General features: G+C 38.1%; 2 protein-coding genes across 5 annotated transcripts in view; one reads left to right on the top strand and one right to left on the bottom strand.

The window, feature by feature from the left end:
- The window catches only part of khnyn (KH and NYN domain containing), a 38,949-nt gene extending 25,972 nt beyond the window's left edge, over positions 1-12,977 (bottom strand). For all 4 annotated transcript variants that reach the window (XR_012382952.1, XR_012382953.1, XM_005166301.6 and 1 more), the window contains exons 1-3: positions 12,494-12,977; positions 7,684-7,909; positions 5,348-5,482 (exon numbers count right to left, since the gene is read on the bottom strand). Coding sequence is in view for 2 of the 4 variants with exons in the window: in XM_005166301.6 (XP_005166358.2) it covers positions 5,348-5,482; positions 7,684-7,899 (351 nt within the window). In the remaining 2 variants the exon portion in view is untranslated. The remainder of the gene's footprint in view (positions 1-5,347; positions 5,483-7,683; positions 7,910-12,493) is intronic.
- si:cabz01076231.1 overlaps positions 1-19,050 on the top strand; it is a 758,238-nt gene that overhangs the window by 105,301 nt on the left and 633,887 nt on the right. The gene's annotated exons all lie outside the window — the stretch shown is intronic.

Genomic DNA, 19,050 nt, shown 5'->3' with positions numbered 1-19,050 from the left:
AAACGTAAATTTTCGCCACTTCTGAGGCGTGTGCAAAGTTGCGTGAGTTTTCGGGCATGTTTAGCCCCTCAAAACCGCGATTCATTCCGGAGGAGAATAATAATAATAATAATAATTAAAGCTGCAAGCAGCGATGATAGGGACCTCGCACCCGGGCTCACCGCCGCCCGGTGGCCTCAGGATGATAGAGAACAGCGAACAATAATATTTTAAGCCGATATATATAAAGAAGCCGAGAAAATCACAGATTTATGCCAAACTTCCTCCTGTCAGCAGGTGGCGCTATGACTGTGACTCTAGATTGGTATGTAGATGTCTTCAGGAGAGGAATCTCATCAACCATGTGAATTTTCAGGCAGGTCGGACGTTGTTTGGCTGAGTTATAAGCCAAACTTCCTGTTGCCAGCAGGTGGCGCTTTGACTGTCTTAATGTTGGTATGTTGATGTCTTCAGAAGAGGATTTTAAGCAATCATGTGAAGTTTCAGGCAGATTAGACATTGTGGGGCTGAGTTGTTAGCAAAACTACCTTCTGCCAGCAGGTGGCGCTATGCCAGACTCAATATTGTTATGTGGATGTGTTCAGGAGAGGACTTTTATCCACTATGTTAAGTTTCACGCTGATCGGACATTGTGTGGTTGAGTTATAAGCCAAAATTCCCTCCGTCACTAGGTGGCGCTATGACTGACTAATATTGGCATGTATATGTGTTCAGGAGAGGACTTTTATCAACCATGTGGAGTTTCAGGCAGATCAGACATTGTGTGGTTGAGTTATAAGGACTTCCTGTTCCATGGCGAAGCGATGAGGTTTGTCATGCCACAACAGACACGCCTTTTTGCGAAAACTCTAGATTTTCACAATATATCATCGCTAGAGCTTTTAGATGACACCACCCAAATTTGGGGCTGATACTATAAAATTTGTGAGAGAAGTTCGTGACAGTGTAAAACATGTAATTTCCTACGGCCAGCAGGTGGCGCTATAACTTTTCCTGGATATCGGCATGTTAAAGTGTTCAGGTCAGGACTCTTATCAAACGTGTGAATTTTGAGGTAGATCGGATAAAGCATGCCTGAGTTATAACGACTTCCTGTTTTGTGGCGAATTGTCAAAGTTTGTGAGGCCGCCACAGACACGCCCATCGACAAAAACTCTTAATCTTTGCAATTTAACATCGCCAAGGCCTTTAGATGACAAAGCCCAATTTCGGTGTCGTTCGGATAAAATCCCTAGGAGGAGTTCGTTAAAATACAACGCCTGGAAATTGCAAAAATGCCACTTATTCGCCTCAGGAAGTTAAAAATAGTCGACTTCCTGTTGGGTTTGAGATATGGCTCCAAGAGACTTTTTCGTATGTTTTGGCGTGTTTGAGGTGTGTGCCAATTTTCGTGCATGTGCGTGATTCGTAGATCAGGGGCTCGTCCGTTTAATTTTTCTAGGTGGCGCTGTCGAGTCATATAGCCACACCCACTTCATTATTGTTATGGGGATGTGTTCAGGAGAGGACCTTTATCAATCATGTGAAGTTTCAGGCAGATCAGACATTGTGTGGTTGAGTTATAAGGTCTTCTTGTTCCATGGCGAAGCGTTGAGGTTTGTCATGCCGCCACGGACACGCCCCTTTGCCAAAACTCTAGATCTTCACAATATATCATCACTTAAGCTTTCAGATAACACAACCCAAATTTGGTGCTGATACGAAAAAATTTGTGGGAGGAGTTTGTTACACTGTAAAACATGTCATTTCCTGTGGCCAGCAGGTGGCGCTATATCTGTATCTAGATATCGGCATGTAAACGTGTTCAGGTCAGGACTCTTATCAAATGTGTGCATTTTGAGGCAGATCGGATAATGCATGCCTGAGTTATACCGACTTCCTGTTTTGTGGCGAATCGTCAAAGTTTGCGAGGCCGCCACGGACACGCCCATCGACGAAAACTCTAAAGCTTCGCAATTTAACATCGCCAAGGCCTTTAGATGACAAAACCCAATTTTGGTGTCGATCGGATAAAATCCCTAGGAGGAGTTCGTTAAAGTACAACGCCTGGAAATTGCAAAAATGCCACTTTTTTGCCGCAGGAAGTTAAAAATATCCGACTTCCTGTTTGGTTTGAGATATGGCTCCAAGAGACTTTTTCGTATGTTTTGGCGTGTTTAAGGTGTGTGCCAATTTTCGTGCATGTGTGTGATTCGTGGATCGGGGGCTCGTCCGTTTAATTTTTCTAGGTGGCGCTGTCGAGTCATTTTGCCACGCCCACTTCCGAGACCCATATCAACCTGCTATTTACACCGGGTTTGGTGTGTGTGCAAATGTTCATGAGTTTTCGGGCATGTTTAGACCCTCAAAATTGCCCCGATAGGGGGCGGAATAATAATAATAATAATAATAATAATAATAAAAAACGGAGCAATTCCAATAGGGCCTACGCACCGTTTCGGTGCTCGGTCCCTAATAATAATAATAATAATAATAATAATAATAAACGGAGCAATTCCAATAGGGCCTACGCACCGTTTCGGTGCTCGGTCCCTAATAAACGGAGCAATTCCAATAGGGCCTACGCACCGTTTCGGTGCTCGGTCCCTAATTATACAATAACTTGCCTAATTACCCTAACCTGCCTAGTTACCCTAATTACCATAGTGAAGCCTTTAAATGTCACTTTAAGCTGTATAGAAGTGTCTTGAAGAATATCTAGTCTAATATTATGTGCTGTCATCATGACAAAGAGAAAATAAATCAGTTATTAGAGATGAGTTATTAACACTATTATGATTAGAAATGTGTTGAAGAAATCTGCTCTGTTAAAGATAAATTGGGGAAAAAATAAACAGGGGGGCGAATAATTCAGGGGGGCTAATAATTCTGACTTCAACTGTATTTAGTTTTTTTTTATCTTGCATTTTATTCATTTTTTATTCTTTTTTCTTTCTATATATACGAAAGATAATCTTTCATGTAGTGTTTATTTCGCTTTTTAAAAACTTTATCTTGCTTTTTTTTTTTTGGTCTTTGCATACATTTGAAACTAATGTTTAATGCATTTTCTTGGTCTCGCATTTTATACAGATTTTTTTCAGCCATTATTTGACATTTTAGCTTTTTGTTAATTTAATTTGTAATTTTAACAGTAACTTTTTTTTCAGGAGAGCAAGAAAAAAGTTTATGTATTTATTTAAAAGCTGATTTTAAGCAGTGACATATCTCTGATCATTTTTTGTACATAAAGATTTTTCAGGAAGCAGCCGTGTATAAAACACAATCTGTGAAGCCTGAAACAGAAAGTACATTTTTTATCGATGATGTCACACCCTCATTTTCTCTCCTGAGGCAATCTAACTTGGCTGTAAGAGTGTGTTTTGTGCTGAAGAGTGTACTGTCTGCTACGTCAAAGTAGAAAAAGGGTTGCACAATGGCACAGTGGGTAAGCACTGTCGCCTTACAGCAAGAAGGTCGCTGGTTGGAGTCCCGGCTGGGTCAGTTGGTGTTTCTGTGTGGAGTTTGCATGTTCTCCCTGTGTTGGCGTGGGTTTCCTCCGGGTGCTTCGGTTTCCCCCACAGTCCAAACACATGCGCTATAGGGGAACTGATGAACTAAACTGGCCATAGTGTCATATCTGCCAACACTCCCGGGAGTCTCCCGTATTTCAGATGCATCTCCCACTTTGTTATTTCTCCCTGAAAACTCCTGAAATTTAACCCCCTTCCCCTGGTCCTCAGGTGTTTGGTATAACCTATAACACCGCCGGTTCGGCGACTATTCCGATGGTAGCCGGTGCCCAGTGCATAGGATAGAACAGGCACACCTCTGCTCTGCCCCCCCCCCTACTTTTTTTGGTTTTTCATGCCTCTGTGAAGTCTCTGATACATCTACCACCCCCCAACCCACTGCACAACCATCTCTAGGGTTTACAGAGAATGATCCGACAAAGAGGAAATATCCAGTGAGCGGCAGTTCTGTGGGCGCAAATGCCTTGTTGATGAGGCCAGAGGTCAGAGGAGAATGGCCAGACTGGTTCCAGCTGATAGAAAGGCAACAGTAACTCAAATAAGCACTCGCTACAACCGAGCTCTGCAGAAGAGCATCTCTGAACACACAACACGTCCAACCTTGAGGCGGATGGGCTACAGCAGCAGAAGAGCACACCGGGTGCCGCTCCTGTCAGCTAAGAACAGGAAACTGAGGCAACAATTCACACAGACTCACCACAACTGGACAATAGAAGATTGGAGAAACGTTGCTGCTCTGATGAGTCTCCATTTCTGCTGACACATTCAGATGGTCGGCTCACAATTTGGCCTCAACAACATGAAAGCATGGATCCATCCTGCCTTGTATCAGCGGTTCAGGCTGGTGGTGGTGGTGTAATGGTGTGGGGGAGGTTTTCTTTGGGTCCATTAGTACCCCTTGAGCATCAACGCCACAGCCTACCTGAGTATTGCTGCTGACCATGTCCATCCCTTTATGAGCACAGTGTCTCCATCTTCTGATGGCTACTTCCAGCAGGATAACGCAGCATGTCATGAAGCTCAATCATCTCAGACTGGTTTCTTGAACATGACGATGAGTTCACTGTACTCAAATGGCCTCCACAGTCACCAGAGCTCAATCCAATAGAGCAGCTTTGGGATGTGGTGGAACGGGAGATTGGCATCATGGATGTGCAGCCGACAAATCTGCAGCAACTGTGTGATGCTATCATGACAATATGGAGCAAAATCTCTGAGGAATATTTCCAGTAGCTTGCTGAATCTCTGACACCAAGGATTAAGGCAGATCTGAAGGCGAAATTGGTCCAACCCGGTACTAGTAAGGTGTACCTAATAAAGTGGCCGCTGAGTGTATAATAACATTCAAAAACTCCCAAATGCACGTTTTAAGAGTGACCATCTATAGTATTGGTAACCTAGCAACCAACAGTAAACAAGACGAACATAATAGAGTCATGTGGGTGTAACATCCTACATCAAAATACAAAACACCTTGAATGTTTTTTTGAATATTCATCAAATCTTTTTAAAAACAATTACATTTTAAAACTCCTAAATGCAAAATAAGTGCATTTGCATCTTGTTAGAAAAGCTGTCCATAGTATTGATAACTTTTTAACACAGAATAAACCAAAAATGACCAAAAATGAATGCATTAGCTTAAGTCAGGGATGTCCAAACTCGGTCCTAGAGGGCTGGTGTCCTGGAGGATTTAGCTCCAACCCTAATCAAACACACCTGAGCAAGCTAATCAAGCTCTTACTAGATGTACTAGAAACTTCTAGGCAGGTGTGTTGGAGCGAGTTTGGACACCCCTGGCCTAGGTGATCTCCAGAAAGCATGTGTTTACTCACCACCATATGAGCAGAGGTGTGTTTAATCAGGCAATCCATAAACAAGCCTTTGGCGCCGCAGAAGATACAATGAAGAACTTCAGGGAACTGCATCTCTTTCTGAGCTTCCTGATTGACCACGCCTTTCACGAACAGCTGAGAGGTGCGAAATATACAAGGGAGTACACAATCAACAGTTCATCTATATAAATAAAACACAGCAACACTAAGGCCCTGTTTACACTAATGCGTCTTAGTTTGAAGACGCATGAGGTTTGCTACGGTTACGCCATCCGTTCACACTAGTTCTCGAGTGCCGAAAACGGAGCGTTCAGGAAACGCTGTAGAGGCCGTTTTCATTCTGAAATGCTGCTGCTCCGTCTTAGTGTGCACTGAAAAAAATATTCAGAGGTGATTACTTGGATTTACTAAAATTTTTTTATTAAGTGGTTTTAAACAATTTATTCGTGTTGAATTTAAACAAACAAATTAAGTTGAACCTTATTAAATTTATTTTTTTTGTTTAAATTCAACACAAATAAATTGTTTGCAACAGTTCTGCATCCAACACTTTTTTCAGTGGGAAAACGCAGACATCTGAACACGGAGGCGGGGCTGCTGAGATTCGCTACCTGATTGGGGCTTTTGTGTCATTGCGTATCCTTCCCTTATTCGTCAAGCCCCTATCACATGACTATAACACATGGCTTTACCGCTACCGGAAGACAGCCGACCAGCCTTCACTGTCACCACAACATGGACAGAAATGGGAGCATTATGTGCACTATTGTCTGTTTTAGGCGCTGTTGTGCAGTTATTCATTTGTTACGTTTAGCAACAACTCGACCTCTTCGTCTGTCCACAAAAACACCTCTCTTGCTTTCTTTGCCATTGTGTTCATTGTTTAACCGGCGTTTGTTGACTAACAATAACCAAACGCCAAGCGAGACACATGCTTCCTGTTTATACTCGAACACGCATGCCCAGAGTGCGCGAATGGTCACGTGTAAGGATGTCACGATCCACCAAATCCTTGATTCGATTACATTTTCGATTCTAAAGTCACGATTCAATTTGATTTTCGATTATGAATAATTAATTAATTAATAACGAATTAATTATTTGTAGTCTACCGTTTAAACTACCTGACCTGCATGGTCTTTGTTTTACCCATAAACAAATCATACAGTAAATGAATAAAGGCAAGATACACACATAATTACCACCTGTCAATCACTTTTTCTGCGGGACTCGTGAATAGGCAGTGATCTGTGTCGTTATAATGGCGTCGGTAAAAAAGACGCACAACCAACAGGAACCAGCCAACAGTGTCTGAGGTGTTCGCTAAAATGACTAAGTACAAGTGAGTGAAAGATTGAAGCAGTCTACTGACCCGCTGACTGCCTTGACCCGCTGTCTCGAGCGCATGACAATGTGTGTGCGTCTCTGTGTGTGCCTGCCTGTGTGTGTGTGGTCACGTGATGTGCGTTTTCAGTGGTAGAGAGGAAGGAGGGCTGCTGAGAAATGCTACACGCCAGTGTGAATGTGGATCGTTGTCGTTCTAAAATGCCATTTAAAAACAAGGACAGTGTAAACACGGCCTGAGTGTGTATTTTTCGCGAGCGTATTTGCAACGGATGCGGGGCGGAGGATTGCGATCCGCCCATCGTCTATCATCCCAACCGTAATACGCACATAGCAAAACTTGCAAACTGTGTTTTTTTTTTTGTCGACAACACGAACGTTGTCAACATAACTAACTGGAAATCCAAAATGCTTCCACACCGGCGACTTCATTGAAAGAGGAGAGGGTTTAAGCTCTGTCGACGGGTCTCCTGCTTCTGCAGTTTAACAAGCACTTCAACAAGCCTGTTTTTTTCCCGCTTGGCAAGCCAAGCTGACGTGACATGGGGGCGTGGCAGCATCGACGATTCTATTTTTAGATTCGATAATCGAAATTGAGCATAAATTTCGATCGATTTCGATTAAAAATCGAAATCGTGACACCCTTATTCACGTGATATAGGTTTTTGGTGGCGTAGTGTGGACGGAAATATGATCAGAAACGCTGGGTGAATCGCTAGTGTGGACGCAGATCGTTTTTGATCGTTTTAAAACTCAAACGCACTAGTGTAAACGGGGTCTAACATGGACAGCGCTGGGCAAAAGCAGTCAAACAGGTGTGGTGAAATTAAAATAAAGTGCCCCGCCCTCTTCTTAATAGATGATGATGGTTGAACTTTCAGTTTCGAGTGAACTGTTGATGTTTCACTTTAAGCATTATGGAGAACACTGTCAAAATGAAGTTAAACAGAAGCTCATCAAAGGTTAACAGCGAGCAAGTGAAAGTGCCTGACCTTTGCTGCAGTGACCTGTGTACGTGCGCCGCGCAGCTGCAGCCAGATCTGTCCACCCTGTGAAGGACTTTCTTCTGCTCCGATGCTCAGCTTCACCCCAAACACTCGCTCCACGGTGGGCTGAAGCGCCCGAATGGCCTCCCGCAACACACCTGCGCAGGTGAACTCATCCTCCACCTGCTCCTGAGGTCCACATTCATCCACTGAGAGAGACATGGTGAGCTCGCTGTAAAACACAAACACCGGTCAGACGCTAAAGTGTTTATTGTCACAAACAGAGCAGTGCTCGACAGAATATGATCATCTTTCATAAAACTACTGAAAGTGAATGTGTGTGGGGTGTGTGTAATGCAGTGTGTATGGTGTGCAGGACAGCAAATCTGACAGTTTTCTCTCTCTTCTGGCTGCCGCTATCAGTCTCACACTATTGTTTAGTGCTGGGTAAAGTGTTAGGGATGGTCAACCATAACTAAAGATGTAATCACAGAAAATAAATAGCACTGTAATTACATGCCATTTTAAATCTAGCATGAGTACAATGTAAAAATAGGTATTTACACAATGAGTACATCGTGACAAGTGATTCATTTCAGTGTAGGTACATACATATTAGTTAAGGCAAGATTTTCTGCACACAGAAGCAACTGTTACAATTGATAAGATTAGTGGCTGTCTTCAGGCAATCATGGGAACAAAGTGTGATAGTTATTATCTCTGATAAAAAAAAACATTTTATATATGCGAGAAAACTGTATTACACTGTTTTACCCTGTATTACACTGTTTTACCCTGTATTACACTGTTTTACCCTGTATTACTCTGTTTTAACCTGTATTACACTGTTGTACACAGTATAACTCTGTTGTACACTGTATTACACTGTTTTACCCTGTATTACACTGTTTTAACCTGTATTACACTGTTTTAACCTGTATTACACTGTTTTACCCTGTATTACACTGTTGTACACAGTATAACTCTGTATTACACAGTATTACACTGTTTTACCCTGTATTACACTGTTTTACCCTGTATTACACTGTTGTACACAGTATAACTCTGTTGTACACTGTATTACACTGTTTTACCCTGTACTACATTGTTGTACACTGAATTATGCTGTTGTACACTGTACTACACTGTTTTACCCTGTATTACACAGTTTTACCCTGTATTACACAGTTTTACCCTGTATTACTCTTTTGTACACTGTATTACTCTGTTGTACACTGTATTACTCTGTTGTACACTGTATTACACTGTTGTACACATTAGTACACAGTTTTACCCTGTATTACACAGTTTTACCCTGTATTACTCTGTTGTACACAGTATTACACTGTTTTACCCTGTATTACACAGTTTTACCCTGTATTACACAGTTTTACCCTGTATTACTCTTTTGTACACTGTATTACTCTGTTGTACACTGTATTACACTGTTGTACACATTAGTACACAGTTTTACCCTGTATTACACAGTTTTACCCTGTATTACTCTGTTGTACACAGTATTACACTGTTTTACCCTGTATTACACAGTTTTACCCTGTATTACACAGTTTTACCCTGTATTACTCTGTTGTACACTGTATTACTCTGTTGTACACTGTATTACTCTGTTGTACACTGTATTACACTGTTGTACACATTAGTACACAGTTTTACCCTGTATTACACTGTTTTACCCTGTATTACACTGTTGTACACAGTATAACTCTGTTGTACACTGTATTACACTGTTTTACCCTGTACTACATTGTTGTACACTGAATTACGCTGTTGTACACTGTACTACACTGTTTTACCCTGTATTACACAGTTTTACCCTGTATTACACAGTTTTACCCTGTATTACTCTTTTGTACACTGTATTACTCTGTTGTACACTGTATTACTCTGTTGTACACTGTATTACACTGTTGTACACATTAGTACACAGTTTTACCCTGTATTACACAGTTTTACCCTGTATTACTCTGTTGTACACAGTATTACACTGTTTTACCCTGTATTACACAGTTTTACCCTGTATTACACAGTTTTACCCTGTATTACTCTGTTGTACACTGTATTACTCTGTTGTACACTGTATTACTCTGTTGTACACTGTATTACTCTGTTGTACACTGTATTACACTGTTGTACACATTAGTACACAGTTTTACCCTGTATTGCACAGTTTTACCCTGTATTACACTGTTTTACCCTGTATTACTCTGTTGTACGCCGTATTACACTGTTGTACACATTATTACACTGTTTTACCCTTGTTGGAAAATAGGAATCTTTTTTATTATTATTTTTGTCTCTTTTTCTTTTAATCAAACAATTATTTGTATTGGTCATGTAAGGGTCATATATTAACTGAACTTCTACTGTTGTGTGTGAGTGCTGTGCATGCTAACTAGCATTTTTGCAGAAGTAGATAGATGCGGGTCCAAAATTAAATTCAGCTCTGCAGAAACTTCCTGTCTGAAGAGAGGTGTTAAAACTGAACACAGAAAGTTGTATGCTTTTGTTGTGCAGAGAATTCGTAGAAAAAGTGGAAGTATGTCTAAGGTGCGGCCAATGGAGGACTGAACAATGACTGACAAATGACGAATTTCATTAAACTCCACCTGTTAATATCAGTTGTGTATGTATGCTGGAGTCAGGAAATGTATGTGAGCTGCGAACCTCTTGAATGTAATTCTTGTTTTGCATTGGGGTAACGTAACCCAGAGCTCTGTCATCAAATTATTCATTTGTATCTAATAAATTGCTAATATTTTTAGCATTGAAGAAACCCTCTCCAGACCTTTTCTTATTGAACACGCATGGAATTGGCTTGATATTCCAACACCCTGTATTACACTATTGCACAATGTAATACACTGTTGTACACTGAATTAGTGTTTTACCCTGTATTACACTGTTGTACACTGTATTACACTGTTTTACCCTGCATTACACTGTTGTACACTGTATTACACTGTTGTACACTGTATTATGCTGTGTTGTACACATTATTACACTGTTGTACACTATTGAACATTGTATTTCACAGTTGTACAGAATTACAATGTTTTACACTGTTTTACCCTGTATTACACTGTTGTACACAGTATTACACTGTTTACCCTGTATTACACGGTATTACAGTGTATTATTCTGTTGTACACTGTATTACACTGTTGTACACATTTTTACACTGTTTTACCCTGTACTACATTATTGCACATTGTAATACACTTTTGTACACTGCATTACACCGTTTTACCCTGCATTACACTGTTGTAGACAGCATTACACTGTTTTACACTGTATTACACTGTTTTACCCTGCATTACACTGTAGTAGACAGCATTACACTGTTTTACACTGTATTACACTGTTTTACCCTGCATTACACTGTTGTACACTGCATTACACTGTTGTACATTGTATTATACTGTGTTGTACACATTATTACACTGTTGTACACTACTGAACATTGTATTTCACTGTTGTACAGTATTACACTGTTTTACCCTGTATTACACTGTTGTATACAGTATTACACTGTTTACCCTGTATTACACTGTTGTACAGTATTACACTTTTTTACCCTGCATTACACTTTTGTAAAGTATTACACTGTTTTACCCTGTATTACACTGTTGTATACAGTATTACACTGTTTTACCCTGCATTACACTGTTGTAAAGTATTACACTGTTTTACCCTGTATTACACTGTTGTATACAGTATTACACTGTTTTACCCTGCATTACACTGTTGTAAAGTATTACACTGTTTTACCCTGTATTACACTGTTGTATACAGTATTACACTGTTTTACCCTGCATTACACTCTTGTAAAGTATTACACTGTTTTACCCTGTATTACACTGTTGTATACAGTATTACACTGTTTTACCCTGCATTACACTGTTGTAAAGTATTACACTGTTTTACCCTGTATTACACTGTTGTATACAGTATTACACTGTTTTACCCTGCATTACACTCTTGTAAAGTATTACACTGTTTTACCCTGTATTACACTGTTGTATACAGTATTACACTGTTTTACCCTGCATTACACTCTTGTAAAGTATTACACTGTTTTACCCTGTATTACACTGTTGTATACAGTATTACACTGTTTACCCTGTATTACACTGTTGTACAGTATTACACTTTTTTACCCTGTATTACGCTGTTGTATACAGTATTACACTGTTTTACTCTGCATTACACTGTTGTAAAGTATTACACTGTTTTACCCTGTATTACACTGTTGTAAAGTATTACACTGTTTTACCCTGTATTACACTGTTGTAAAGTATTACACTGTTTTACCCTGTATTACACTGTTGTAAAGTATTACACTGTTTTACCCTGCATTACACTGTTGTACATTGTATTATACTGTGTTGTACACATTATTACACTGTTGTACACTATTGAACATTGTATTTCACGGTTGTACAGCATTACACTGTTGTACACTGCTTTACCCTGTATTACACTATTGTACACTGTATTACACTGATTTTGTTATGATGCTTTAAACCTGTAGTGTACAGAATCTATATTCATCATAAGTACCCAAATTACACCAAGGATCCAGTTGTTTTAATCGAATGATTAATTTCGAGATTAGAGTAGGCCTCAATCTAAAAGCAGCTGAATCCGTGTTATTTAAATGCTCGAAAACATCTATTTGACTAAAAAGAACCAGATTCTCTAAACCACCTTGGTTATATTTAAATAACACATGAATATGAAGCGAATAGTGTCAGCTAAGTATGAGAAAACATCAGTAAAGCTGTGTTCTTCTTACCATAATCTCCTGAACTTTACTGTTGTTTTGACGAAGCGCTCGCGATCTGCAATATAAACACTCAGTCCGGAGCTAAAGAGAGCACTTCGGCTTCACTTCAGATTCGTCCAGCTCGGCTATACAGCGTTTGTTTGGATATTTTCGTCTCGCAGGAATTCATGAAGACTCGTTTATCCACATTCAGCTCAGCTCATGGTGATTGTTGATAAAATGAAAGTTAAAGGGAAACTTTGAGCCGATCTTTTGCACGTAAAGCACGTAAAGCGCGCGCACGCGGAATCTGTATGAGCTCATTAACGCGTTTTAATAATATCTGCTGACACAAAACACCCGAGGGATGGACTTACACGACGTCGAGACGCTTCAGATCACATAATAGCCGTGAAAATGAAAGAAAAACGCGTGAATTCCATAATGGCGGACTTTATTTTGGCTTCGGTCACATTCAGACGCATCAATGGGAATTTCCACTGACGTAAAAGTCACATCCGTTCATGGAGAGGGCTCTAAAACTCAATTGCTACCCAATAAATACCAAACTAGCTGAATTTATTAACAATATTTCCCCTAAACGCTCATTGTGTACTCAATATGATAAAACACTAAACCATTTATTTAGTGTACTTACTGTAAAGTGTTTTGGGTTGACTTTTCCAGTTTCACTAACAAATGCTTATTTCCAAACTTCTGCATTTCCCCAAATAATGTATTATTTGGTTACTCGCTGAATGTAGATCCTTCTCATTCTAAATTTATTATTAATTTATTGCTTTTTTTGACCAAATTTAACATCCATAAATGTAATTTACAAAGAAACACCCTTACTTGTTTATTTTCAGAAAGGATTTTGATTGATATGTGAACTCTTTAAAAGATCAACAATTACATTGCATGTAAAACACTTTCTCAGTGTAAATCATTTAAACTTGTTTAATTCGCTGGTATTTTATTTATGCAACCCTCTTTGTCTCCTGGTTCATATCTGTGTAATGTTCTTTCTTGCATGATAAAAAAAAGCTTGAAAACTATTTATTAATTACAATTGTCTTTCAGTCAATTTCATCATTAATTACCCTAACCTGCCTAGTTACCCTTAATTACCCTAGCCTTTAAATGTCACTTTAAGCTGTATAGAAGTGTCTTGAAGAACATCTAGACTAATATTATTTACTGTCATCATGAGAAAGAGAAAATAATTCTCACTTCAACTGTATTTTTAAGTTTCAATATAACTGTACCATGTCCAGTCTCATTGGATCTCGTTGCCAAATGCTAAATTAATTTGCTGGAGAAAAAATGTGACTAATTTATAAAGTTATAGTAATATCCATACACTTATCATGATAACAATAATTATAATAATAATGATAATAATAATAATAATTATTAATAATATTATTATTGTTATCATCATTATTATTATAATTATTATTATTATTATTATTGTACAGCAAAAATATCATTACAAGAAAACTGAATTCTTAATTTCGTAAGTGTTAATATCAGACATTTAACATCAAACCAAAACATTTGGGTATGTGTGTTCAATTTGATTGATTCTTTCTTCAACTAACTAAATGTGTATGCAGATTCCATGTCTCCAAAAAAGTTCGAAACAACTTGTTTCACTGGATTAATTAAATAGTTTAGTTTTATGTCACTTCATTCATTCATTTTCTTTTCGGCTTAGTACCTTTATTAATCTGGGGTCGCCACAGGGGAATGAACTGCCAACTTATCCAGCACGTTTTTACGCAGCGGCTGCCCTTCAAGCTGCAACCCATCTCTGGGCAACATCCATACACACTCATTCACACATACACTACAGAAAATTTAGTCACAAAGTTTGTCACTTTTTAAATGTTATTAATGACTATATTGATTTTAACGAAAGTTAATCCGCTGACAATTAAAACAATCTTCAATGTTCTCTCTTGGTTCTCGTATAGCAAAAAGTATCTTAACAAGAAACCTGAACTCTCAGTTGTGTAAGTTTGTAAGTTATCAGATATGTTAGTTTGTATGTCACTTCTTGAACTTTATTGATGATACTTTTTCCATTCAGTTTGCTTAAATAAGGTTTGCATTTAGGCAACAATGCGGTTCTAGATAATTATTTTAAATGTAAAAGTTCTTTGTTACATTTTTGTCCCTTTTCTAGGGGTACGGAGACAAAAGTAACAAAATAAAATTAATTAGGATAAAAATATATATATCAAATTTTAATTGGATCGAATTAATAATAAATTAATATTTAATAATGTGCGTGGAGAATCTCCTTTTTCACTATCCCAGCATACTTTCACTTCAGATATAATAATAACAAAAAAACCCTGAAAAGAGATTTCAAAAGAAAAATATTATCTTTTATTCACTGTTTAACAAAGTTCAATATATTTTTACATTTCCAGACAGGGTAAACAAAAACAATGAGATACTTAAATAAAAATTCTCCTAACCAAAATCATTATGAAAGGGTAAGGCCAAAATAACCAACAAGACAAAAGATTCCCAAATTGACAAAAAGTTCTAGATTTCCTCATATATATATATATATATATATATATATATATATATATATATATATATATATATATATAAAATATAAATATATATATATATATATATATATATATATATATATATATATATATATAAAGAAAACTCAAAATCAATGACAATGCTCTTACCCCACAACCAATGAGAGAGAGAGAGCGATTAATATAACAAAAGGGGAGAGCAATAAGCTGCCACTCACACCAACAACGTTTTACCTAAAAACATCATAGGATGTAACATCTTATTAAATGAATGTGTAGCGCCCTCACCGCCTGATGAGGGACAATAATGTTAATAAAAACACAGGAAACACGGAGCTGCTACTGCTGCTTCACGTCAGAGTCTGTGTATTGTTTTTTTTTAATTAATGCACTTAAAAGTATACTTTCACATTGTTGAACAACATATGTAAACATCTTCACAGATATATATATATATATATATATACACATATCACAAAATAATCACATACATATTCCCTGCACATGCATTGTTATAAATTACTATAAAGTAATTATATGATTCTTATAAATTCTTATAAATGCGGTAGGCCTTGTGATGAAGTTGCATAGTATAATGTATTAGGTCTTGTGACGTTAACAACTTGTTAGTACTAAAATCTTTGAAAGACAGCTAAATTAGCTTGGTAAAGTTGGTTTTAGGTTTTAAATTCGCGGCCAGGCAGTCATGCACGCAGTGTTAGGGATCATTTGCAAATTACAATACGCCCCTCCCACTGATTAGCATAGGCTTTGCATACAGGTTGAGGTTGAAAATGAAATCGAAAATGAAAATTGAAATGAAAAAGTGTCAGTAAAAGAAAAGCTTACATTTAAATTTTAATTTAAATTGTCACTATTATAGCGTGAATATTAATAACACGCTTTGTAAAAATTGTGTTGCATTTTATTTTTCAGTTTGGCTTTTTATTTTAATATTGACAGTCTTGACGTGGAAATGCAGTGAAAATGCAATGTTAAATCGGCAACTTCATTTTAATTATCAATTTGACAGGGACGACGTGTTGTCAAAGTGAAAATGAAATAATTTAATTTCGTTTTTAACTTTGGCCGATATTTTGCGAACAGTGTTTTAAAATGAAATTGTTAATCTGATTTTCATTTTAATTTCCATTTTTTATTTGATTTATTTAAAATTGGCAGGATTTACCTTCCATATTGTTAGTTGTTATGTTGATATATATAATATACATTCACTTGACCGTTTCTTCAGTTGGCATTTAAATCATCACTGTTGCCGTTGGAATTACAGTGCAGAGCGTATATATATATTCAGTTAATACGAACTCTTATATATATATTAATATACACTATGAGGTTAATTTAATAGATGACACTTGTTGCTTTTATATCTCTAACGTATAGTCAACACATTTTGATAACGATTTCAATATTTCATACCTGATGAGGGACAATAATGTTAATAAAAACACAGGAAACACGGAGCTGCTGCTGCTTCACGTTTGAGCAGCAAGCCCCTCCCCCTCATTAGGTATGAAGTAGAAGTAGCCAATCGGAAAAATGTAAATCATAGCATCACATTACATTAATTTACAATATTTATTTTCTATTTTCTACTTTATAAAACGAAAGTGTACAGACTAGAAAGACAAATTAACTTTGATTTTTAATTTCTAATAATTCGTAACCACTCCATACGCTCTTCAGTGTTTGGACTTTCAGCCGTGAAAATTATACCACACTAAACTGAACTTTAACTCTGAACACTTTGACACAATCTACATTGTTAAAGCGCCTGAGAAATAAACATGATTTACATTGAATATTGTGCTGGATCGCCTTTATTTAATCACCCTAATTAAACAAAGATAAACCAGGGTCCTCCCTTCGATATTTTTCTTAGCTAGCGTTTAGTTAAAGGATCGTCTTCATGATGTATTTGCAAAAATAATAAATCAGATTCATACTTCACACAGGGTCACTTGATGGGTTCTGCTAATGAAGTCAGGGTCCACTCCAGTGAAGAAAACTAATAAAATACACTTTCATTAATAAAATAAATCCAGTGAAAAAGTAGAAACAAAAGACAAATAACAGAAACAAAACCCTACCCTCCGTTGAGGATAAAGGGCAGCCAACCTCAGTATACAGAAGTCAGAAAGTGCAAAGCTGGTCAGTACAGGCTCAGCTTTTATACTCCCAGAATCAGGTCATGCACATAACCTACACCTCATATATCAGTGAGGACTTGACACATGCAGTACAAGTACATCTACACAGAGATGTGTTTTACCTAATACATCGAAGCACTAACTATAAATCACTAAGGACCAACTGTATAGTGTGGTCCGACCGCTCAGTCAGGAATTCCAGTAATTTGCAAAACTTATAGGCCATGTCTTATGTGAACAAATTTATAGCTGTCCCATAGGAACGTCTTAGGACATTAATCAACACACAAACATTTCAATGCACTTAGTTGACAGTTTAAAAGCCATTAATCGACACCCAAGGTATCCTTGTCGGGCTGCACATCTGACCTACATGGCTTGTAGGGTTTCCTTTGCTGCACAAGCAGTGTCTCCGGCCTCTGTAGTGAGCTGCAGCTGTGCGAGGCGGGTACACTCAGAGGATAAGAGGTCAGGAGAAGGTGAGTCCAGAGAAGGGTGGCAGAGAGGAAACATCTCCCTCCCTCTCTGTTCATCAGTCTTCCGCGCCCTCTTCTGGTCACGTCGTGCTTTACGCTTACACTTGACTGATTCAGATACAGTGAAGCTCTGAAGTATTGAAATGTCAGAGTACAGGAGACAGTGGCGGACTGGGACTAAAAATCAGCCCTGGCACTGTAGCCACACCAGCCCACATTACCACACTGACACAGCCCCACCCAAGGACACGCACATTCACTACTTATATTGGTGTACAGATGGTAAAATGATATAAGCAGTACCTTATTTAAGAGATATTTAAACATTTAATGTATGTGACTGGAACAAAAGCAACCCATTTATATATGCAATCATGTCAATCATTTTCTTTTCGGCTTAGTCCCTTTATTAATTTGGGAACCGTCAGCTTATCCAGCATATGTTTTACACAGCGGATGCCCTTAAAGCTGCAACCCATTATACTGGGTTACCCAATTCATAATTGGCCTACCCAATTCACCTATAGCATGTGTTTGGACTTGTGAAGGAAACCAGAAGGAAATCCACGTGAAAATGCAAACTCCACACAGAAACACCAACTTACCCAGATGAGGCTCAAACCAGCGACTTTCTTGCTCTGAGGCGACAGCACTACCTACTGCACCATCACACTGACCCCTTTCGAGACTAGTTCAGTAAATTTGATGTATTTGGCAATGTCTGACTTGACTGCCTTTCCCTTTTTTTTTTGCACTTACTGTTTGTTTGACATTCTTGCCAGATTTTGATTACATCTGAGTAGCCTCAGATTGGGTCGGCCCATCTCGAAACCAGCTGGTTGTTGCCAATTGGGCCAATGCTTAACATTTACTATTATTCTTACTATTATCACCATCATCATCATAAAATTCACGTCTCGCACAAGATAAAAGCTGCCTACATTTAAAAAACAATACATATGAAAAAATAAATAAATAAAATAGGTGACCGGCCCACATTTAAAAAATGGTCCAGCCCTTCTGGCATTTGCCAGAATTGCCAGATGGCCAGTCCGCCCCTGACAGGAGAGGTTTGCGTTTGTACTTTCGTCGTCTCACGTTAATAATGGCACCACTCACTACAACATGTTTTTTTTATTATTTTTTTTATTGAATGCTTGAAAAACAATAACAACAAATGTCATGAATCAAACAGCAACAATCCAGGGGCTTTTAGTCATTTAGTCCAAGATAAGTGCCAAGTCCTTAATCAAAGTCCTCGTTCGTATTGCTTTTAAGTTGGTTGGTCCTTCAATACACTCAAAATACATTTCCATTTCAATTTTAAATTTAGGGGAAAAAAGGTTTACACTTACAAAACTTGCACTTGT

The sequence above is a fragment of the Danio rerio genome, chromosome 7 (genome assembly GCF_049306965.1).
Source record: "Danio rerio strain Tuebingen ecotype United States chromosome 7, GRCz12tu, whole genome shotgun sequence".
NCBI classification, from domain to species: domain Eukaryota; kingdom Metazoa; phylum Chordata; class Actinopteri; order Cypriniformes; family Danionidae; genus Danio; species Danio rerio.
The sequence above is the reverse complement of the archived record's forward strand: the minus strand, read 5'-3'. Positions and strand labels throughout refer to the sequence as shown.